The sequence below is a fragment of the Corvus hawaiiensis genome, chromosome 26 (assembly GCF_020740725.1).
Source record: "Corvus hawaiiensis isolate bCorHaw1 chromosome 26, bCorHaw1.pri.cur, whole genome shotgun sequence".
NCBI classification, from domain to species: Eukaryota; Metazoa; Chordata; class Aves; order Passeriformes; family Corvidae; genus Corvus; species Corvus hawaiiensis.
The window spans coordinates 33,257,404-33,281,897 of NC_063238.1; the positions used below are offsets into that span (position 1 = coordinate 33,257,404).

General features: G+C 39.0%; 1 protein-coding gene and 1 long non-coding RNA gene across 5 annotated transcripts in view; one reads left to right on the forward strand and one right to left on the reverse strand.

Moving 5' to 3' along the window:
* The first annotated feature begins 130 nt into the window (after positions 1-130).
* Positions 131-24,020, forward strand: TBC1D31 (TBC1 domain family member 31). Of its 4 annotated transcripts, none has more exons than XM_048287197.1 (22): positions 131-240; positions 2,609-2,755; positions 3,314-3,429; positions 5,210-5,388; positions 7,737-7,888; positions 8,305-8,464; positions 8,701-8,901; positions 10,093-10,269; positions 11,064-11,143; positions 11,235-11,381; positions 11,651-11,784; positions 12,753-12,886; positions 13,469-13,648; positions 14,660-14,892; positions 15,504-15,656; positions 16,820-16,955; positions 17,887-17,979; positions 19,679-19,819; positions 20,633-20,827; positions 21,232-21,403; positions 22,857-22,973; positions 23,661-24,020. In XM_048287197.1, the coding sequence occupies exons 1-22, from the start codon at positions 164-166 to the stop codon at positions 23,804-23,806; spliced, it is 3,270 nt and encodes a 1,089-aa protein (XP_048143154.1). In that variant the 5' UTR covers positions 131-163; the 3' UTR covers positions 23,807-24,020. The 4 variants fall into 4 exon arrangements, with proteins under 4 accessions (XP_048143154.1, XP_048143155.1, XP_048143156.1 ...); XM_048287198.1 differs by having other exon boundaries at positions 132-240; positions 21,232-21,382; XM_048287199.1 differs by lacking the exon at positions 131-240 and adding an exon at positions 266-364.
* The window catches only part of LOC125317420, a 36,268-nt gene continuing 12,925 nt past the window's right edge, over positions 1,152-24,494 (reverse strand). The window contains exons 2-4 of the long non-coding RNA XR_007200073.1: positions 4,276-4,410; positions 3,190-3,221; positions 1,152-1,669 (exon numbers count right to left, since the gene is read on the reverse strand). This is a non-coding gene — a long non-coding RNA (uncharacterized LOC125317420). The remainder of the gene's footprint in view (positions 1,670-3,189; positions 3,222-4,275; positions 4,411-24,494) is intronic.

Consider the following 24,494-nt stretch of genomic DNA (forward strand, 5'->3'; position numbering starts at 1 on the left):
AGCGGTTCCATTCCCCGACATCTGCGGGGAGAGCCCTCGCCTCCCTTCCGGCTCCTCTCCATTGGTGAAGCGGGAGCGGGCTGTACCACGTGTGCGGCGCCCCCCGGTTTGGAGCGTGGGCGGAGCTCTGAGGGCAGCGCGGGAGCGGCGGCGCCGGGCGGGGATGGAGCGCTGCGATCTGGGCGAGCGGCGGCAGGGGCCCGTCTGGACCCGCAGGGCCGGGGCGGCCTCACCGCGGGGGTAACGGGGACGGGCCGGGGGGAGCGGCTGCCCGAGAGGAGCGGGCGGATGGGGCAGGGCTGACCCGGGCCCACCTGAGCCTCTGCAGGGTAGTTGAAGGGGCAGCGTGAGGATACCCGGTTAGGTAACGAAGGAGCACGTTCCCCTTGAATTACAGAATCGTTAGGGTTGGAAGGGACTTCTGGAGATCATCCAGTCCAACCCCGCTGCCAAGGCAGGGCAACTTAAAGCAGGTTACGTGGAAGGGCGTCCAAGTGGGTTTGGAAAGTCTCCAGAGAGGGAGACTCCACGACCTCCCTGGGCAGCCTGTTTGGTGCTCTGCCATCCTCAACGTAAAGAAGTTCTTCCTCCTGTAGAGGTGAAACTTCTTGTGGTTTAGTTTAAGGCCAATGCTCCTCGTCCTGTCGCTGGCACCAAAAAGAGTCTGGCACCATTCTCTTGGCACCCACCTTTGAGATACTTACGTGTATCGATGACATGCTCTCTTGAAAGCGGAGCAGGTCCTCGAGGGTGCTGTGAAACCTCCGTGCTCAGGCTGCTCACAGTTTGGCTGGGCACTTACCCCAGTTTAGTGCTTCGGTTTTGGTGGTATTGAATAAAATGCCATGGGGGAATTGCCAGAGTTTAATCGCAGTGTGGTATGCTATGTAAATACTGCCTGGTCCAAGCTGAAAAGCAGCAGCACAAATGCTGCTTCGGGTGCCTCTGCCCTGGGGGCCTCTGGATGCAGCGCCGTGAACTCCTAACTCTGTTCTGCTGGGTTAGTTTAGTGGCAGGAAAACTTCTGAAAGGCAGAGAGCAACGTTGTGAAGGTCTTGGGAGATACTGTAGCTGCGGTGATAAGTACTTGCGTTTCAGTGTGGTTTTAGAAGCAGAAGTCATACTTCATTTGTTAGGGTCTTTAATGTCATAACCCCCCCCCCCTCACATCATTAGATTTTAATTATAATTTAAAATATCTTATCTTTCTAGTTTCATTTTTATGGTCCTTTTATTGAAAAAAAGAATAGGCTTAACAGTGAGGTGCAATTAGTTCTATCTCTAGTCTGCACCATGGATGTATGACTCTCCTTCTGGTGTTCACTCAGACTTTGTAACATGCCCCCACAGCCCCATGCAAGTGCTGAGTAGCATATTCTGCATCTCAGAGAGCTATCAGCATTTTGTATAACCATGGTCAGAGCATTCTGCAAGTGCTCTGCAGTCTTTAATCAGCCTGCCAATATCCTGCACAGTTTTAGGTGTTTAGTTTAACTGTGAATTTACATCCAAGTGATAATACAAAATGATTGCCTTGCTTAGTGTTAGGCAGTAAATCCAAGAGTAGCAGATCTTCGAAATCTTGATGTCCTACTTCCTGGAAAAATCTTCCTCTTACAGCTTATTCTGCACATTTCAGCATCTGGCTCCATATTATGTGGACAGCACCCTACAAGGATAGAAATGGACAACTGGAAACTTTTTTTCTATAATATCTCAGATGAATAGTAATAAACAAGGCTTTCTTCATAGAATCATAGAATGGTTTGGAGTGGAAGGGAGCTTAAAGATCACCTAGTTCCAACTCCTCTGCCATGGGCCTTCCACTAGACTGGGTTGCTCAGAGCACCATCCAGCCTGGCCTTGAATACTTCCAGCGTTGGAGCATCCAGAACTTCTTTGGGGAGCCTGATTCAGTATCTCACCATCTTCACAATAAAGAATTTTTTCCTAATGTCTAAACCTAATCTAAACTTCTCTTTCAGTTTGAAGCCATTCATCTTTGTCTTGTCATTCCAGGCCCCTGTAAAAAGTCTCCCTACCTTTCTTGTAGACTCCCTTCAGGTACTGGAAGACCACAATTAGATTACCCCAGAGCCTTCTCTTTTCCAGGCTTAACAATCCCCATGCTTTTGAAGACTGTGAAAAGAAGTGATACTAAAACTGATTTTTCCCACACCTAATCAGAGTGGTTTCTTACAGTAATGCACAGCTTCTTAGTTTTCTAGAACATTTCTTTGCAGTGGTAATGATGAGCCACGTTCCTTGCTGAGTGTTGAATTGGGCTTTCAGATTCATTGGTAGATGATACATCAGCATATATTATCAGTGTTATTCATTAATAGTGGAAATCAGGTAACCAGGAACCACACAAAAGGATTGTGAATGGTGAATTTCCCCCTACCTACCTTCCAACCCAGTGAATTACTTCCTCTGTAGTATATTTTTTATATTAGAAATACATGGATTTCATGGAAGATTTTTCATAGAACATGGAATATCAGATTTGTAAAATCATAAGATAGAAACATTTTAATCCTATGTCTTGCAAATATACATGGTAATAAAATGATCCTAAGCGTGGTTGTTTTTCTGGCTTTCTTCCCAGAGTTATAGTAAACATCATTCGCAGTGTCCAAGGGTACCATTCAAAGACAATACATTTTCTGAATGCGGCTTTTGACAGTTCTGGGGATTCTCTCCTTGCTGGAGACCGCCAAGGGAATATATACGTTTTTGACTTGAATGGGAACAGGTAAGAATATTTCTGTCAAGACTTTTTAATTGTGTGAGACATCTGTAGCATTCAGGGGCATGGAAGTTGCCTGGACAGGATCCCACAGGTTGGGTTTTAACTCGATAGTTTTAAATAGATAATAGTTTGCTCAGGGCTGAGACTACAACCCAGGGTGTCGTGTAGGCTCCTTAAATGTTATTTCATTCGTTTAGCTGCTCAAAAAGATCAGAGGCTTGTAACTAAACAGAACAGCAATGCCCCAGAACTTAAGTGCTTCCACAAGAAGTTATTCTTTGGCAAACGGATCAATGAATGAGCCATGAATTACAGTAGACTAGACCTAGTGTTTTCATTTGCAGAAAGACATCAACCAGTCCTTTAGCTTTTTACTACTGAGTTTTAAAAGATTAGCACTGATTTTTAGATGTTATAATTGGATATGATTTACTTACCCCGTTCTTCTGAGTTGATTTATTTTTTCTCTCTGTGAAATATATTGAAACCGATTAAGTTATTTTACTTCATGTTAAATGAACCGAAGTTTCCTAACACAAGAGAATATGTATTTTTAAATAGGTTCAACCTTGTTCAGAGAACAATGCAAGCTTGCACTGCTTTGGCATTTAATCTTCGCAGAAAGACAGAATTCCTTGTGGCTTTGGCAGATTATTCTGTTAAGTGCTTTGATACAGGTAAGGAGTAATTTCAAAGTTTAAATGCTATCTGTATTGGCATGAAATAACTACATAATTTTAGTTTTGATCTTAAATTTTTGGATAGTTTGTTTTATGGAAATCATACTGTGTATTTCATGCCGTATGTCTGACAAAGAAAAGTTTGGGCTATAGTCTTGTGGGTAAATGAACCTAAATGAACCCTTTGCTTTGCCAAAGTTCTTTATTCCCACTGAGTCACACAGGCATCTGTTTAACTGAAGTCCACCACAGGACTGTAGTTATGTATGTTACCTTTTTTTTAAATGTTTGCTTAGAATGAGGTACTCCATTAAAACCAAAGCCAGTTGACAGTATGTTAGTTTGCAACTGAACAAGTTCTTAACTATATTTACAGTAAAATATTTGAACAAAGTGACAATGTACACTAAATGTCAATACTTTTGAGTATTCAAGTAGTTCTATATCCTTATTCAAAAGCAATATTAAAAATTAACTTCACAGCTATGTGTCTCTGTCTTGATTAGAAGTTAAATGGTAAAGGGCAGTAACAATTCATTCTTCATAAATTATTCTTTACCTATCAGAAAATGCAGTTGTAATGTCTTCATTCTATCCAAATATAATCTGAATTTCAATCTTTTTAAAAAGCTGTAGGAATCACTCATCTACAGTTTTAGAGTTTGAGATTATCTGTGAAGATTTTAATGTAACACAATGTTCCTCAAAATAGAGGAAGAGTCAAAGCCTGAAATCCTCTGCACTTTTTCTCTTCTTTTCAACAACAGGAAGACCAAACTTAAGACATTTGGATACACTATCAAGTCATACTGAAGAATGTTCTAAAATATAAATGGTACTCACCTAAGTTGGTACTGGGTGAACTATTCTTAGGGAGTATTAGACAGTAGTTACTTGATGGGCTCCATCCCCTTCTTTAGAAGACTCTCTAATCCCATGTCACCTCTCAGGTGATGATAGTTTTAAGTACTCCATTGTCTGTAAGCACAGCAGAAAGTTTGACTGTTAGTCTTTATGAGCTGCTTTGTAGCCATTTCCTATCTTTGATGGCACAGCAGTAGCTGGAACCACCCCATGGACTGCCAGGCAAACCACCCAATGTAAACACTGTAATTGCCGCAAGTGCAGTTTGGTTGCTGAGGGAAGATTAGTGGTCATGCAGTCACAAGTGGGAGACAATGTAGTCAGAGGAACCATTTCCTTAGAATGCAGTGCACAGCATAAAAATGTTTTGGATTCTAAAAGATTAATGAGCTGTTGCTTTCTGACTCTGCCTTTCTATAGTCATAGCCCGTTCTCATTAAACCTTTCTTCTTTGCACCTGTAAATAGTTGTGTAATCATTCACACATTCTGTCCACAAGTAAAAACAAGTGCAGAATTCTAACTAGAACATTCAGTCTCAGCTTCTGTGGGTGTTCACATCAGATATTCTATGAGGCATGCTGAACTTCACTGATCACATTGTTCATGACTTTTTAAGACTGATTTTTAGGCTAAATTAAACAAGTCTGTGCAAGTTAGCTTTCTGTGCAGAACTGAGCATAACTTATAAAATCGGTTATTTGGAGATGAGGAGAAAGTTGTGCCTCTCTATGGTTTAATAGCTGTTTGAAGACTGAGACCTTTGTTTCTTGTTTGTTGGACTGTGATCGCAAATGGTTATATACTAGTTATGCTTAAAAGTCTCTTTCACGGTATAGTGTTGACAATAAAGATTAAAGTAGTAGTTGTTCCACTTTGAATGACTTTCATATCATTTTCATCAACTTCTGCAGGAACCCAGGAGCTAGTTAGTTGGATGAGAGGCCATGATTCTTCAGTGTCTTCCATCTCTGTCCATGGCTCTGGCAAGTATGCCATCACTACTTCCACTGATACAGCTCAACTGTGGGACTTGGACACCTTTCAAAGAATAAGAAAGCTGAATGTTCGTCAGTCTGTGGGTATACAAAAGGTGAGTAAAGAGCAACTGCTAAAGGGTGAACAAGCACACCACAGGAGGTATAACATCACATATTAAAATCATATTACTTGTAAATAGTCTTTAAAATACAGCTGAATCTTTTTTGTCTTCTTTGGGCATATCATCTTAACTCTCATCCTATCACATCACCCAGACCACTGAAACCATAACTCAATAATTGCAGAGATGTGCTGTGAACTTTTAAGGAACCTCCATTTTTAGAGATACTCAAAACTTGCTTGGATATGACTTTGACTAAACCCAATTTAACTTGGAAGTTGGAACCATCTTCTAGGTTGACCTTGCTGTAGCCTAGGGTGGGCTCAGAGGACCTGTGTAGATTGATTCCAACCTGAATGATAGTGGGATTTAAGGGTGTTGTTAAAAAAACAGTTTTGGTGTCATAATGGTAACTTCAGTCACCACCACCTGCCCCATTCAGCTTCTTCTTCCACAGCTCTTCTGTGTGTGCATGCAAAACACTGAATGTGGGAACAAACAAGGCTGAAAAGGAACTCAGCAAAAAAAAATTGCTGCTTTTCAGCCTAGTGGTTTCTTTGCTTCTGTTTGCTGCACAGACACACTGGAACAGCATGGGTTGAGAAGGATGACATGTTTGTGTCAGGGAGTGGTTTAAGTAGTTCTCCCTTAGCATTACACTCTTTAAACAGGTCTGCCTGCGCCACCAAATGCCACACTTTGGTCTAAGTACTACAGAAAGTCCTGACACAGTGCCTGAGCATGGCTTGCACACGTGCTGCCCTGCAGTGAATAATCTGACAAACACCACTTCAAACCAAAGTTCTCATCAGGCTGGCCACTAAAAAGCCATGCTGCTTTTGCAGAGACCCAGGCTATTCATTTGAGTATCCTCACCCAGTTCTGGGTCAGGCAGAAATTCTGTCAGCTTAAAATAGTCATCTAGCAATTACTGTGAAAGATCATCCATAAATTTTTGTTTGTTTATTAAAACTGTTGTGTGTTGCTAAAATAATTATAACATCTTCCCTCCAAAGAGGCAGGCATTTCTTTAGTGGACACAAGATTTTTCTACTGCTCAGTACCTTTCTTTGTGTAGGCTATGTGTAGGGACTTCTTATTGGTAAATGGCTCTTGGAATTTGGTAGGATCAGGATGTTGCAGTATGGAAACAACCTTTAAAGCCAAACAGCGATTATGATTGAATTAACAGATCACATTTGGGAATCAAGTGCCTGCTGTCTTGGTTTGGTGCTACCATTTCTTATAGGACATTATGCAAATGATCTAGATTCCATTTTTTTGTCTTTAGAATAATGGTATTTATTCTCATGCCACGATCTAAGACATACAGATGAGTAAGTGCTTTACTGAAGTTCAGGTTTATTATTAGACTGCAGGCCTGACACTCAGGGTGCAAAGATGGATTCTTGCTTGCTCTGTGGGCCAGTGTAGCAGTGTCACACTAATCTTGTACTTTTTGATGCCTCTTAAGCCCAGTTGCACTCCAACATACACCTTCTATTAGGTTGGCATGGGGCAAAGGTAATTTAAAAACATAGAGACTGAGGTGCAGAGTGAACAGACAGCAGGTGAGACAAATGAAAAGAAGACAAACACATCTACAATGTCCATTTCCAAAGCACCACTGTTGATTCAACAGCTGCCTGTGACCATCCTGTGGTATTTTTCTATAGCAAAGCAGAAAATTAGCAACTATTTGATACTCCAGTTTACCAAAATTTAAACTTCATTCATCTTCTCTCAATTCATTGTCTAGTCTTCCTCAGGGTCCCTGAAGGACAGACAGCTCTGTCTGAAGATAAATGACTCTGGTAGCTGAGATGACTCTTTTCCCCACAGGTTACTTTTGCTCACTGTCAAGTGACTCATTTGGCCTGAATGTCCAACTTTCAGTCACTAAGATGAAACCCAACCCATATATCCGTATTTCAAGATTTTCAAGGCCCCAAGAGATCATTCAGACCAAAACTATCAACTTTGTAGCACTGACTTAATCTCAGCCAGTGATGTCCCCAGCGTTTATATTATGTCCTTTCTGGCCCTCATCCGAAACAATAAAGTTTTACAGTCATAAAAATAAGAAAGATAAAATTTAAGTTATTTCAGTGAGTTAAAGTGGCTTAGCAAAGGGTACAAGTTTTAACCAGTGCAAGGAGAGCAAGCTCCTCTCTAGACTGTCACAGGGAACAGGGACCGGTTCCCTGTGAGATCCAAGCCTTGCACAGTTACGGTAATAGCCACACCTACCATGCTTTATTTTGCCATGCACTTTGGTTAATTTAAAATGTACTTCCTTGACAACATCCCATTTTTTTTTCTTTTCCATATTCTTCCAGGTTTTTTTTCTTCCATTGAGTAACACCATTCTCAGCTGTTTCAAAGATAATTCTGTTTTTGCATGGGAATTTGATACTCTTCACTGTAAATACCAGTTGCCAACTCCTGTAGAAGGTTCTGTATTATTTTATAAGGTGTTTGCAGTTACCAGGTAAATTGCTATTTTAAACATTCTAAGGCAGACTAAAAAATCATGGTTTTAAACAGGTTCTCTTTCTTTATTTGTAGTATTTTATGAAAGTATTGAGCTATATACTATGGTAAGCTTTTGAACTCTGCTGTGACTGATACTTTCAGCAAGGATCAGTAGCAGTTTTTATTATAGTCTCATAGCAGTTGAAATAAAATAGGTTGATTTTTAGTGACCACCAAGGTTTAAACTATCCTTTACTAAAGCAATTTTATTATTTAGGAGCTATTTTGTTCTTTCAGGAGAGTATCACAGAAATAATGGCAGATGCAAAAGTCATTTGAGGGCATAGAATAAAATGAACAATCTCTCTCTTTAGCTAACCCTAATTTAAATTATACTATGCTGATGGAAACATTACCTCATCTGTGATCCAGGGATGGTCGGACTTTGGTAGCTGGTGGGAAATCAAATCATCTTCACTTATGGTGTTTAGAATCAAAGCGGTTGATAAGAATAATCCAGATGCCTGAGAAAGTGCGAGCTGTCCGTCATCTGGAATTCCTCCCTGGCAGTTTTGATGGGGGCTCCAGTCAGGTCAGTTTTTTTATAAAGCTTAAGACAGGAGTATTTGGTTAGTTGGTTCAACACCTATACTTGGAGGGCTTTTGGGTGGCACTGGGGATATGGGCTCACAAGATACGAGAAGAAAGTTACTGTGCTGAATCTTTGCTCAATTGCTCCTTTAGTTTAATGGAATGTCACTGCTGAATTGGGTATTCCACTTTGTTTTACATTGGCAGTATTAATGGATGAATCCTTTTAACTTATAGGTCCTTGGAGTGTTAAGTCAAGATAATGTTATGAGATTTATCAATATAGAAACATGCAAACTTCTTTTTGACATTGGGAGTCCTGAAGAGGGAATTAGTACAGCAGTGATTAGCCCCAACGGACAGTATATTGCCTCAGTAATGGAAAATGGAAGCCTTAACTTATACAGTGTCCAAGCTTTGACTCAAGAAGGAAATAAGGTATTTTACATTTCTTAAAACAGGAGCTTTAATCCCCTTAAAGTTGATATTTGTCTGCATATCTTTTGCATCAGCAGTAGTTTGCAGACGTGTTGAAGTGCCTTATTTAACAATACAAATAAAGAAACAGTGATCTGTACAGTTTCTTTCATAGTTCCTCCAGCCTGACAGGTAATTTGGTGTTTTTAAGGTATATATATCACTGTGTTACTGGTGTTGGAAGAATAGGGAAATGGTATTTCTTTCTACAGCAATTTGTCTGCATCAGTTTCTTTTTGTAATGGTGTTTTGGGGGAGATGGAAACAGAATAATTGTGCCTTTTCTGTTCCATTTCCTATAGGAAATGTTTTGCAGCTAACGCTCTCTTAAACTGTGGGCATGAATGGTGCTTTTGTTACTGTGATTTTGTTGTTCTTACCATGTTATTGGATACCAGCACCCATCATTTATGGCACAATCATACACTCCTAATCCTTCTTAAATAACAAACATTCTAAATACCAGTTCTTATTTTATTACATTAATTTATTAATGGGAGTCACATTTCTAAATACAGAATTCCATGTATCTTTAATCACTATGTCTTTGAAGTAAACAGTAACCAGCTCTGGATAATGATGGAGTTGGAGCTGAGGAAGGATGTGTAAAGATGTCACACGCATTCCATTTGCACTTTTGCTGACAGTTTGACATGAACTGGGATATCCACTTTGTCACTTGCTTTCACAATCTCCAGCATTGAATTAATTAATACCTGCCTGACACTGAAGACTATTTAAAGTTTGTAAAGGTCTTCTGTATTCTTTTAACTGGTGCTATAGAAATGCAAAGTATTTTAATGACACTGAGAAACACACTAAAGTAAATAACCTGGACAGTACATGATACACATCTATACTATCCCAATTATATTTGACTGTTTGCTAAGGAAAGGAAATAACATGGTGTTTGAGTTAGCTTGGAAGCTACATAAACCTTCTCGTAGTTAGGGCAGTTTTATTCATGGACATTGTTTTTCAGGAGTATACAATCTATATGTATTTATTTACAGTACAAATGTGTTTCTATTCTTCTTTCTATGGCCATCAAACTCAAAAATGTGGCACATAAAATAGAGGTAAACAACAAATTATATTTCTGTGTAATCTGCTTTACAAGATTTTAACCAAGGTATTTGCACTTAATACTAGCCTCCACCATCCATGTTCAAAGTTGTACAAGATGGGCCCAAGTACACATCAGAGGCAAATAAACTGATAACAAAAGTGACTTCTGGAGGGTCAAAAGGGCCATGGAAATCCAAAGGAAGCAAAATTCAAAGCAGATTGCTAAAACTGCAAGCAAATACATCACTTGAAAATAAAGAGGTAGGAAGAAGTTGCAAATATTTTGTCCTTCAGTCTGCAGCATTTATATTTCATTGCCATTTGCTTTAAAAAATAAATTCAGGCACTGATACACTTGGATATTTGAGCAGAGCAGGCATTAAGGAAATTTTAGTACCATCTTCTTTCTCTATTTAGCCCGTACTCCTACAGTATGTGACACAGCCAGAGCTGCCTCCAGTCAGCTTGGGGTACCTCTGCAGTTGTTCAAGCAACTTGTGACACATATGGATATTTGCTAGATCTGATCTGCTTCCCTGCAGAAAGCAAATTGGCACCTCTAAAATGTCTGCCTAGAATCCATTTCCTTTTTTTCTTAATTATTTAGAAGCTGAATTACTGTTACATTTGTTCCCCTCTGTCATCACTGTGCCATTTTCTGTCTTTATCATGTGCCTTATATGTGTATATATTTCTATATCTATATCTATCTTCCTGTTTATGTGTCACCATATGATCTATTTCTTATGTCAGTATTCTTTATGGTTTTTGCTGCATCCATCATTTAATAGTACATAGTTCAGTCAGTTTGGGTCTGATCTGCTTCTGACTGAAATCGGTGGCAGCTGTTCTTTGAGTTTAGGAGACAATAAATGATGTTTTGAATTATCTTTTGTTTTTGTTGAAGTACCTAGGACTGTGTTACATATAGCAATACATATTTGATTTTTTTTTTTTACACTATGTGAGAAACTTCAATATTTAGCCACTCTAATAGATTAGAGTGCAAAGAAAGAGAAAATGGTTACATTTACTGTTGATACCATGCTTTGTAGAATGAATTGCCAGGTGGATTAAACAAGAAACGTCTGCGGGCCTTATTGAAAGGATTTGGAGAATATCCAGCTAAGTACAGGTATTTTTTGTGTGCATGTTCATGCTTGCACAAAATAAAATTGCTTGTGTTTACTGGCCTATGCTTGACTAAGGCTGCATTTTAATTGCAGGATGTTTGTTTGGCGTTCCTTATTACAACTTCCTGAAAACCACTTGGCATTCAGTAGCCTGATAGATAGGGGAATCCACAGTGCGTTCATAAATATTCAGAAAGAGTATCCCATCAAAAGTAGGAAACTGCTGAGAGTTCTACAGAGGTAAAATATATATTTGTATAAATTTAAGTATTATGGATTTTATTTTCATATAGTCATCTGAAATGTATCCAGTAGCTGGAATCAGCTGTAAGGAAAATTCTAAAATGAAATAGTAATGCCCTCATGCAATTTTGCTTTGATAACTCATACAGTCCTGCATCTGTCTTGAAGTTCACAATCTTTCTATGTTGTGGTTGTAAAATATGTACTATATTTTTGTTTGGTTTTGGACCGATGTTTTCTACACCTTTGTTTGCCTCTGTGTACAGGACCTTGTCAGCTCTAGCTCACTGGTCTGCTATCTTTGCTGAGACACCTTACATGCCTTTGCTAGCATTCCCATTTGTAAAATTATTCCAGAACAACCAGCTGATCTGCTTTGAAGTTGTTGCTACAGTAGTTGGTAAGCAATGATTTTAAAAACTCCAATATGCTGCAACATGTTTAAGCTTTCCAACACAAAAGAGCTTTCCCTGATGAAATGCGTAAGGTATTTCCTAAGAGGCCACCAAGGTGTTACCAGGAATTAATATGGAGCTTAAAACAAAAACCTTTTGCAGTGTTTCTAGCAAAAAGTTAGCAGTTTTAACAGTGTTTGTAAAGTCTAATCGAAATGTATCTAGCATTTGCAAGCCCAAATGTATCTAGCATAATTATGTTATAATAATTAAGTCTCTGAGACATGGGAAGAGTAGTCACAGCCACCCACCCCACCTGTCACCTGCTTCCAGTCAACAGGGAATGATCTCTTTCAAGGTTTTACTCTGTTTAGTTGTACTGAGCATGTGGTAACTCAAAACTAGGCATTTGTCTGAACCCTGGCTGTGGCTGTATTCTGAAGAAACATTCTAAATTAAAGTGCTTTACACTTAAATTAGTTGTCACAGCTGCTGCTAAGTCTACAGAAGATATGTGCTGCCAAGCATACATGCCCACTTTGCAACCACATGCTGTTGGTGAATAAGTATCCAAGTTTACTGAAATTATTCTTAGTAGGTTAAAAATTACTCAGTCCAGGCTGTAGTTTTGTGAGACAGAAATACTGGTTTAAGTATTCCCATCTGCCTCCCATGCCTTAGTTCCACAGCTCACAGACTTTTTTTCATTTTATATTTGAGCCAAATTAGTTCTTCAGTCTGGTTCACTGTGTAATGACACAAAAACTCATGCCAGTGCAGCTGGAGGAGCAGTGTACTGTGGGAATGGTTTAGGAATACTAGGAAAGAGAAGACGTGGGAATATCTTAAATAGGTTTTGCTGCCTGAAACGACCTCTTAAATGCATGAGCTTTATAACCGAACTTTAAAGGTTGCCATGAGTCTTTCACTCTGGATTACAGTGGATTGTGTTCAGCTTCTTATTCTCTTTCAGTTAATTTTTGTCAGCACTGGTTTGAGTACTTTCCCAATCCTCCAGTTAATGTCCTTGGTATGATGGAAAATGTTTTGGCACATCATGACAAAGAACTACTTCAGCATTTAATAAAATACAATGTGACTTCACAGGTAATATTCTAGACAGCTTTTGTATACAAAAATATACTGTAGTGAATAATAGTGTGCTTGTCTTTTATTTTGATGTATTTCTAGTTTGGGGGGAGTTTTCATTAAATAACAGTGAATTACGTGGGAGTGTAAAGAATGTATCATTGCTTACCTGTTGTTTTTCCTTGTCCATGATCATATATATGCTACTGTAGTTCTTTAGAAGTTTTTTGCTTTCAAGTCCACATTGCTTAAAAATCTACTAATCTAATTATAAGTGTACTTTTTTTTACATGGATATAGGTGTGATGAATTTATTTTGTAATCCCTGTTTATCATTAAGGATGATTTTAGTTTCACAAATCTAAACAGAACATTTAGACATCCAGTGAAATAAGAAATGTATTTATAATCACCCCAGATTACCCTTGAATGTTTAGAGAGGGTAATGAAACTTATCTTGAAATGTTCTGGTTTATTTCCTCTTTCTTTCATAAATTAATAGATTCTTGGTATAAGGCAAGAAAAATCATATTATTTCTTTAAGAGGGATGGTAAAATTGTACTAATGGATTATTTTGTCAATTTTCCCAAACAATTTAGGTTTATGCTTGGCCTCTCCTAGAAACACTCTTATCTGAGGTTCTAACAAGAGAAGAATGGCTGAAAGTCTTCGACAATATTTTCTCCAACCATCCTTCATACTTTCTAATGGTTGTCGTTGCCTATATTATATGTTCCAGAGCTCCCTTGCTCCACTGTTACCAAGCAGCAGATTTTGAGGTAAACGTCTTCATATTTAAGTCAATCATGTGGAAAAGACATATAAAACATTGTATCTGTTGTTAGACAGGTTACAAGGAGATCCATTTCCACCTTAATATATTAATACATCATCTGGTACTTGACAAAGACACAATAAATGAGTAAAACATTGAGCAATTTCCTGCAGTTTCATGCAAGGAGAGATTTAAAAGCTTTCATAAGCTTTCTAATGTCACTAAAAGGCATTTTATAAATTTCAATAGTTCATCAACCACAAAATAATTCTGTCTCTTTTTTGAAGATCTGGTATGGACTTCTCCCTCTGGAGACAATACACAATAATTTTGGTTATGTTGTTCCATTATCCTCCTGTCCGATTTTGAAAATTAGGCAGTATTATTGGATGTTCTCTGCAGCTAAATTAAAACGTTTCCTTATGTTTAATGTTACATGGGAAGAGGATTTTTTTCTTATGAAAATTATCTCTGTAGGCAAACAAAGGGTTCCACCTTTAAAATGTGCTTATAAGCAGTCAATTTGACTGACATCAAGCAAATAACATTATTCCTATGTTTAATAATGACCTTTTAGAGATTTTCTTGGTGGCTAAGATCTTTGACAGGAAGAATAGTCCTGCAAGAAGAGAAACTTGCAAGCTTCATTGTTGAACATTGAAAGCCGAGGCAGGTTTATCCAGTGGTAGGAGTCACTGTGTGGGCTGCTGGACACTGAATTGGCACCTAGCTTCCCAGATCCCTTACACAGCTGCCATTTGAAGACAAGGAAAAGAACTAGAGCGTACTTTGACACCTTGAAGAAGTTTGGCTCAAGTCACTTGAGCTGGTGATGTTTTATGAATTGGTAGGGAAAACCTAAAAAACTTTTTTAATTAACTGTTGAAATATAGATCTTGCTAATCTTCCTGATTATTTCCAAATATGTATATTAAAAATAAATATATATTTATGTAAAAATACATTAAAGTGCATAATTTTGAGTAGAATGTAAATGGCAGCATGTCTCTTACAGTATTTCTTTCATCATCGTAACAACGTGGACATTAATGTTGTGATTAAGGAAGCCTATCATCTTATGGAGGCTACACCACTGGATATCCATCCACAGCGTATGCTTGATGACTTCACACCACTTACAAAAGAACAGTACCCTGTATTTAATAAATATCCCACATTCGTTGTGGATTATAAAGCTCAGGAACGGGAGAAGATCAGACAGGATGAAATTGAATACTTGCGAGAGAGGTATTAGTGGAAAATTGAAGACAGTCTCAGACTGGGAGGGACAGGTGGACATAATTGCCTTTGTATGTTGTAATGTGTATTCTTGAGAAGAGAGACAAGAAAATTCAGGAAAAGGACTTCAAATAGCTGCTAAAGGTTGAGAGTTGCTTGGTTTGACATGGTTTTAAGTTAAATTGTCAGTCTTATCTTAAATAGAAAATGTTTGCTAATTAGCAGAAAATACTGGGCCACAAGTCACCAAAAACTTGGAAGCTCATAGCCTGAGCCTAAACCTCTTTTGACATTGTGGGATCCAAGTTTGAAGGGCCAGGAGTTCTTAGGTTGCTATTGAAATCAGTGGGTACCATGACAAAAAGGCACCCTTAGAAACCAGTTTTTGTTAAGAATGCAAGGAAGGAAGTACCTGCACTCATCTGTAATGCCCTGTTGTCTCTAACAGTCAATATTGTAACTTTTCCTCATGTACTTTGTCACTACGAAGGGGATGCCATGTTATTTTATGTCACCTCATTTGAGCAGTTCTTTGCTAGTACTGTTACCAATTTCGAAGTAATCAAGTAATTTCTTGATATTTGGTTTGAATGATTAACATGTGACCTCCTTCCATTTAGACAATTTGCACATGAATCAGCAGCCAAAGCACAGGAACAGAAAGCAGAAGATGAAGTCTGGTATCGAAAGCAGAAATTACTTCGAGAAGCTCAAGAACAGAGGCGAAAAATCCTACTGGAAGAAGAGGAGAGGTTGGCAGAACAGCGGCAGAGGTATTAGAATATAAGAAACATTAGGGGTCTGGCTACTGTATCCTGCTATTACATTTTTAACCATGAGTAAAGGAGAAATAACCACTAATTTGTATAAATTGTAATGTGGGATAACTGTGGTCTGATGGGTCATATTTTGGTGGGGGAATTAAATGATCTGGGTTGTATTACTGCCTCGCCTATGACTCCCTTGAGGGAATACAGCAGATTAAGGTCAAGTCACTTCATATTTTTGTGTCAGCTCCCAGCCATTTGTCTGGTTCCTTTGGATAGGAAAGTCTCTTAAACAGTCAATTGCTGTGTGTCTGCACATTGAGACTTCAGACTTGCACTGTGGGCAGACTCACACTGCAGAGAGGAGAGTCACTTACAGGATCAGTGACTGTACGCAGTCTTGTATTTCTAATGGATCTAGAAAAAAGACTGCTTTATGTATCAGTTGATGAGCAAAGAGTTGTGATAGTAATGATGCTGAACTGTAAGTTTGTACATTTTGCACTTGGGAAGGTTTAAGAGAATTTCAACATCTCCACAGTTTCTTAGATCAGCTACAGGTAATCATAGAAACATTTAAGTTGGAAATTACCTTTAAGATCATCAAGTCTAACTGTTAACCCAGCACCACCAAGTTCACCACTAAACCATGTCCCTAACTACTACGTTTTTGAGCACATCTCCTAAACCTCTGTAACCTACAGAGGTTTTTTTTAAAGAGGACAGCAAGCCTTTATTAACAAACTAATTCTTGAGTTTGTGGTTTTGTTCCTCGAAAGAGTTTGATATTTTCCAAATAAACTTGGGACTAATTTTGTGCAGCAAGAGGTACCAGGACACTGGCAGTTATTCTAAGGAGTAGTTTCCAGTTTTGGATCCTTGCAACATTAAACTAGTACTTATTAAAGTGGAACAGAGACAGGGTACAGGACTTCAAAGCTTAACTGGAGACATTGCCATTAGAAGATATTTCTGTGTCTGTGAATTTAATTTTGTCTCATAAATGAAAACTGGACAATTTACAGGAATGAAAGCAGCTGTCCTAAGCTTTGTAAGTTAGAGACAAGCTCATAGTAACTAATGGCTAACTGCACAGCATGTTTGTGCTCTTTGGTACTGACCTTTTACATATACAGGTTCCCTTATTTCTGTTTATTTTGGCCTTGAAGGCTTGCTGTTGCAAAAACAGAACTGAAAGTAAAGGAACTGCAACTTCTAGATGCTTCTAGAAGGCGTTTTCTGAACTACCAGCAAGATCAACTTCAAATGGAACTGAAACGTCTTGATGATGAAATTGCAAGAAAGGTTGAGTACTACTCAGGCAATTCTTTTCCATAAGGTTTAATAGTGAAAATAAACAAGGAAAAAATGCATAACTAAAATTTTAGTTGATATACTGTGATTTGTGAGCCTAGAGGTGTATTTAGCATGAGGTGGACTACTATAAGTGGTAAATGCATAATTTAACAGTTTTATTTGGCACTTAGTATGTTCCACTGTCTTGCTTTAACTGGCAAAATTCCTGAGAAAAGCCAGATTCACTGATTACTAGCAGTATTGAAAAATGTAATGGGCTCTTTAAAGGACTAGTGAATTCTCAGTTCTCAGCTGTCTGTGGGCTGTATGGCCAGATTGCAAATTAACTCTGCCATTGATTGAGAGGCTCTGCAGTGGCCTCTGGCCAGACCTGGCTCTGCTTCCGAATTACTAACTCGGGCACCATGGCATGCAGATGCTGCGAATGGAAGCTTTTGCAACTCATGGGCATGAATTGAGCCTTTGCAGGGCTATTCCTTGTGTCTCAGCAACACACTTTGCAGAGCACAGTGCAGCTGTGTGGTTGTTTCTGCAGTCAGGGTGCTGTAACACTCCTTAGCTCCAGCTCAGCACAGGTTCTGCCAGGTGCAAAGCGGCCACTTCCCCTTCTGCCTACTGTCCTCCACAGTATTCTGGCTTCAGAGACTCCTTCCTCGATTCAGAGCTGCATCTGGCAGGTTATTAGCATTAGTTCAAGACTGGTATTTCCCTAACATAGCTTGGCTGGAGGCAAAACTCTTCCTATGCTGCTTATCCACCTTGCCCTGTGCTTTTGTTATGCAGTATTTCCCATTCTTCATATGACAGAAAGTTAATCAGAACTTAGGGGCATGGGGGTTTGGACTTTCTTCTTGATAATGTTTATTCAAAGCAGAAGAATTTCTTTACTGTATTTTCATGTGTTTCTCTTCTCCACAAGGCGTCTATGAGAGAGCAAGAAACAGCTGCTGCTGTTCAAGATATAGTACTACAACAGATGGAATTTGAATCACAAAAACAGCGTTTTGAACAGGTAATTACTAGGGAACCATATTAAATATAAACATTTAATGGTTCCTCCTTTGAAGTTCTTGGATTTGATTGTGTTCATTCAACCAGACCTTGTGAGGAAAAGGAGGGTCTGGTTTTTTCTCTTTTTCCTCTTTAATAACTTTTTTTAGAATAAACCCTTTTGATAAAAACATTAGCAGAACTCACTATTATCTTGGGGAGTTTTGGGTGAAGATACTCATATCCTCCCCATTTTATTCTTCTGTGCCGAGGTATCATTTGGTTGCTGCAGGGTTTAGCTGTGGGCTCAGCTGCTTGAGGGAAGTGAGGAACATGTAAAAAAGAAATAAGTGTATAACAATGTGTTCCTCATCCCAGAAACTCCCACCTTTTCATCTGTGATATCCAGACATATCTGCATTTTCTGGAGAGAACGGTATAGCAGATTGATGTAGATGATGAAAAAGTGTCTAGTTGCCAACAACATCATTAAGCGAAAAGGACTGGATGGTTCATTGGGAATGTGCAGTTCCTTTTTGAAATGACAGATTTATTCAGAAATAAGGCTATTCAGTAATAAAGGGCTTTAACCAGTAATTCTGTTTAAATATTAGTTAATTATTATAAATAATTATTATACATTACTGAAAAGCAAGGATGCCAATGGAAGGCTTTAGAAATGTTCATTTTGGTTAAAAATTCTAAGTTAAGTTGTTTAGAAATCACAGCTACATGTGCCCATCTTGAGTATGTGTAGATCCAGTGGAATAAAGGAGAAGTAGACATCCAGCTCTCTGACTCATTTTGAAACATGTGTCAACTTATATTTTGGTTTTTTAAAGCTTTTGGTCATATACTTTTTATAATTCATACTGAGTGTGACTGGGCTAACTTTCTGTTAGCATTTATTTATTCAATACACAGCCAACTGTATTGTGGCTACATAACACAAACCAGGCTAAGCTCATTTGTATTCCAGTACATGTAAAGTCAGCTCTGTCAGGGAACTAATTCTACAGTGATCATCCTCTCTAGGCTAGAAAGGTAGCAATTATTTAACTAGCTGAGGATCTCTTGTTTGCCCACAAGAGTCTGTGCAGAGAGGCTTTCCCTGCAGTTTCACTGCCATCAGTGAGGGTCCCTACTCCAGCTTCAAAGGCCGTGTATGTTGACTTTGCCTCAGTTGCCCAACAGATTCCCACAGGCCTGGGAAGGGGTTACGACTTTTCCAGAAAATTGTGTAGATGTGCCCTGGTGAACATGAAGAAAAGGTGGTGCTTTTTCTGGATCTGCTGTTGGGTTGTACTACTTTGGCAAATCATCTCTGTGGTCAAGCTGCAGATGTGTTTATTACAAACTCAGTGCCATGAAACACAATTTATATTTGTGAAACATTTCAGGGTTTTGGCTAAAATTTTCATGATGAGTCTACTTTATTTAGGTTGGAATTCTGCTTTTATTCTCCACAGTAATCCAGAGAATGAAATTACATCCCCTGTCATGACTCACGCCACTGTTAGGACTTATGCTTCATCTAATTCCAAGCAGATGAAACAGCAGGGTCTATGACTTTCTTGGACAGTTACGATATGTAGTGGGATGAGATGTGGGGATATATTCAAATACTAGTTTAATGACATTTTAATAAATATTAAAGAGATGGAATTACCAATGTGAGCTAGTAGCTTAGCAACAATAATTTTTGTTTGTGTGCTTGGCAGCATCTAATCCAAGACCAAGAGGCAGTTACAAAGGAAATGAAAGAAGAGGTGGATGCCCATCGAAGAAAGGTGGATCTGGAAGATCAGCGTGTTCAGAGATTGATAGAAATAAATAAAGAAGAAATACAGAAAGCTCATACAGTAAGACAGTTGCATCTTAACATGTGTTCTGGGCAGTCAATATGCTAATTTATACAAGTAGTACTGGTTCATAGTATTTTGATTGCAATTAACTAGTTCAAGTTAATATGGAAATATTTTCTAAAGAAATCTAATTTCTAGGTACCTATACTAATAGATTAAGATTCCATGTTTAAAGTTTTGAGGTTTTCAAAAATCTGACTGAAGTGTCCAAACAGCTATATAATATTGAAATTCACTGGACCTGCCAGAAATACTAACTTTTTTTTTACTTCTCAAAACTTAGCATGTAAGACTCAAAAGTACTTTTCAAAACAAGTTATCCTTCTGTTAAGGAACGTGTTTTGTTTGTAACCATAATGAAATCTCAAAGGAGATTTCAGTTGGTAGTACTTAGCAGGAAAATCAGCTGTAGAAACTGTCTTCTAGATCACAGTAATGAACGTGTGTAGCTTGACATTACGAATTGCTCAGATTTCCAAGCTCTGAACTTGTAACTGTGCAGTTGGAAAAATAGTTGCAGCTATCCCACTGCCCATATGCTTGGCATCTGCATTTGTATATTGTCTAGAAATAAACATATGGGTCTGAATTTTTGTAAACAGCGTTTGATTTTTGGAAGCAGATGGTTGTGGGTGAAAGTATTGGCATTCAGGTATCAATCTTATGTCAGCTGCACTTGTTAATGAGTGGCTCTAGCAGGGACATCTGACAGGGATACTGGAGAACACCTCAGTTTGTCTTGCCTGGTCTGTAGGTAAGGCTGTGCAGTTGGAACAGACTGAATTTCTGGTAAGAAAGGTGTTTTGTTAGGTGGCTGAAGAAAATCTAGCCAAAGCTGAGCAGAAGCACATTGACACCGACTGGAGGCTGCAAGCACAGCGGAGACTCAGGCGTGATGACCAGGACCGGCAGAAGTGCTACCAAGAGATTGTGAAGCTCCTGCATGACAACAGGGTGAAAGAAGCTGAACTCCTGAAGGCTATGAGGGAGACAGAAGAAAAAAAGGTATTTGCATAATTTCTTTTTCTAAGTGGGCCTGGCAAAAATGTAACTGTCTTTTGCCTGTACCAGGGAGAGCACAAAACTGAAATGTATCCGGGAAATATTTTGTTAGAAATCTCCTTTTCTGTTTCGACTGGAGTTTCTGGAAGCACTAGAGTGAATTGGTAAGGATGTTTTAGCCTTAGGAAAGGATATTCCTATTTCTGTAAGTTCCTCTCTTTTTTTTTTTCTCTGACCCAAGACTTCTACCTTTCTCCAGGTGTTTGAAAGAGACATTTTTCAAAATGAAACCTTCACATATTTGGATTTTAGGGTGAAGCATAATCTGTAATAATCCAGATGGTTCTGTTTGTTGCTTTTTCCTTGCAACACATCTGTTGAAGACATTTAATATCTCTGTTGCACAGTGGGAAGACGTTGTACACAAAAAAGCTCAACTGGAGGAAGAGCAGAAGGTGGCTGCTGCTGCAGATGAGCACAGGAAGCAGTTCTTAGATGACAAAATGAACGATGCGTTAGAATTGGCTGAGAAGCTGCAAAGGGAAGATGGCTGTTCTGGTGAGCACGTAGATAATACAGGTCTGTGTGGATGTTGGCATGCAACAACATGAAGCATTCAACAACAAATGAACTGTCCAATATTTGGGATAAACTTAAGCATAACTCCTTTACACAAGTGCTTTTTGGTAATATTCTTTCATGAAACAGTTATATCTTGGAAAGAAATCTCGGTTTGATATCTATCAGATGCAGCAATATAAATGGCATTTTTGTAAGAGCACAGGTTTAGTTCATCTTAAGACAACTGTAAAAATGCATCCGTTAGAAATTTTCTGTCAAATAATGCTGTCCTGTGAGGACATACAGTATTATACCAAGAAGTGGCTTTTCCAAGTGTTCAAAAAAAACCCCAACAAACCCCAACACATTTATGTGCTTCCAGAATTGGCCAGTACATCTGATGCCTTTTCCTGGTCTTAAAATCAAGAGTCATACACGGTTAGAAGGGGAAAAGGGATTTTACCTTGGTATTTATTTTAAGGATCCTTCGGTGTACACGTCTAGGTCGTATGCATTGAGATGCACCCCGCCGAGTCTATCCCTGTGTGTCTCTCTGTGTGTCTCTGTGTCTCCCCCCCCACCATTGGGTATAACATTATAGGTTTTACTAATTAGCATATCTATCACAGATTCCCCAATGAGAGGCTCAAGTGAGCCCCCCCCCCCCAAGGAACCTTCCCCTGGATGGTTCTGTCTTAGTTTACAGAATGTGTTCTGGAGAGGACCTTGGGGTCTGGGGCACACTGATCCCTAGCTACGAAGCTTCTAAAATGTTTAGTCTCTTAGCTTGACAAACAAGTCCAAGAATGTAGGCAAAAAGCACTAAGAATACAGAAGTTGTAAAAAGGTATAACAGGGGTATAAAAGAAAAGGCAAAAATCTTCATGGCATCACATCCTTCTCAAGTGCTGCATTTATATGTTTTTGCAGATATTTCTCCTATCCCCCCACCATATTTCCAAGGCTCACATAAAATGAGTGATTAATATTAGGGTTAAGTGGTTAGTGTTGCTTTGGGCAAACTTTTTCAGCCTTTGTCCTTATTTACCTAATGTTTTAGTATGGAGTAATTTGCAACTGTGCATAATTAAAATGGGTGTCTCCTAAAACTGCAAGCATGAGTAGCCATATTCCATATAATCTTAGTGGCCTATTTGTCAGAAGATTAATTACATAGGAAGAAACAGCACATGTAATTTCTTGAAGAGCTGCAATTTCTTAAAGGGAATTTTAAGAAATTAATGAAATTGCAGAGCTGTAATTCTGTAAAATGAAATGCAGTGATGCATAGCTTTGACCTGAAGAGTACTGACCTCTAATTCTGAGCAAATTGTACTTGCCATTAGCTGGAGTGGGTGATTGTTCTAGCTTTGCTTCCTGGAGAAAAACTGTTTTACCTCCAGCTAGAAAAATTCACTAGAAGCTTAAATATTTTTAATTTACAAAGGATCCTTCTTTCCATTTCCCACAGAGAGACACTGTGATTTAAAGGCCACGTGTACAGAGAGAGGGCTAGAAGTCCAGCAGGTGCCAAGGTCTGGAAACATCCATCTCAATGATTTGTCTACATTAGCACCATCACCACGCAGTAAGTTTCTAAGTTAGGACTCCCTTTCACATTTAGTTTCAGAAGCATTGCTGGAACACCTGACTGTGTGATTGAGTCATTAGTTGTGTAGGTGTTTAGTGGATAGTAAACCAGTTTATTGTTGTGTTCTCTTTCACACCTGCAGAAAATGCCTTTCCTACCAGGGGTGGCACAGGTAGGAAGTGCCTGAAGTGTGTCACGTTATGAGAGTGGTCCTAGTAAACCTCAGCCTAGTTTAGTCACATTCTGACTTGATCATCTTGCCTATGCTTTTCCTGTGTTCATAGTTGTGTATGATTTGGGAATGTTGAAAGGACATAGAGCTGTCTTTCATAAAATATGACTGGGAGTTATAGTCAAGAATTAGTCTAATCATTTCCTCTGGTCTGTCCTAGCCACTCTGGCAGTGAAAGCACAGTTTAAAATCCAATGCACCTTATGTATAAAAGTCTGTAGGCAATGGGAACCTCTGGACCTACTGTAGCCTCCATTAGCATCTGACCTGGTAGCCAAACAGAGGCACTGCTTTCAAAGAACTTGCTCTTACCGGTCTGAGGGCTGCCTCACATCCAGTGGTACCAAAAAACAGCATTTCTCTGCCAGAGGTGTCTGTTTTCCAACAGGCATTTGTAGTGTTTATGGAAAACCACTAGTTGCAATGTTAATTCCAAGTTTCTTGCACTTCAGTGTCTTTAGACAGAAGCCGAGCAGAACTGGCACGCCAGGAGCGGGAGCTGATGGCAGAAGTCCGGCGGCTCAGACAAAGGCTCACTGCACAGGCCCAAAACAGACACCCTCCAACTCGTATCCCAGCTACAACGTGGTCACCTTGAGATGCTTTGCTCTGGACCTTAGCTGTACTTTCAGATTATTAATCAGTGAAAAGCTAAATATGTATAGTGTGATTCAGGATGGATCATAGACTGTTTACTAAAGACTTGGGGAGATATTTTTATATAAGAATAAAATGCTAGCTAGAAAATGTCTGTTGTTTGTAAACTTCTTGTTATTTGTTACTTCTAAATAAACTCACTTTTTCCCATTAAATTACTGCATGTGCAGTATTTGTATACTTCATTTTTCTTGGTGGCTGCCTTGACTTCAAGAAACAAACCACTGTTAAAATGTTGGTTTTGTCAGTGATGTGTAAGTGGATTCTACAAGTTGCAGCAGGGAAATTTGCAATTAGAGAAAAAAATCCTTTCCATCAAGAGCCAAACACTGAAACCAAGGCCCAGAGAGGGTGTAGAGTACAGGCTGCTGGAGATGCATGTCGTTATTACACACATTAGCAGGTTCATTTCACGAGAAAGAAGGGGAGGGAGGATCTAAACTAATACTGGCACTGGGCAGACCCAGGCAGCATCTTTTTGTCACCTGGGGCTGAGAACAGTCTCTCTGCTTCTCATTAAATTACATGAAGATCTAAATGCACAAAGGTACTTGGTTATCCATGCCTTAGCATCCTCTGCATCTGAAACTAGAGAGTCACATTAGCAGCAGCCAGGGTCCATGGAAATC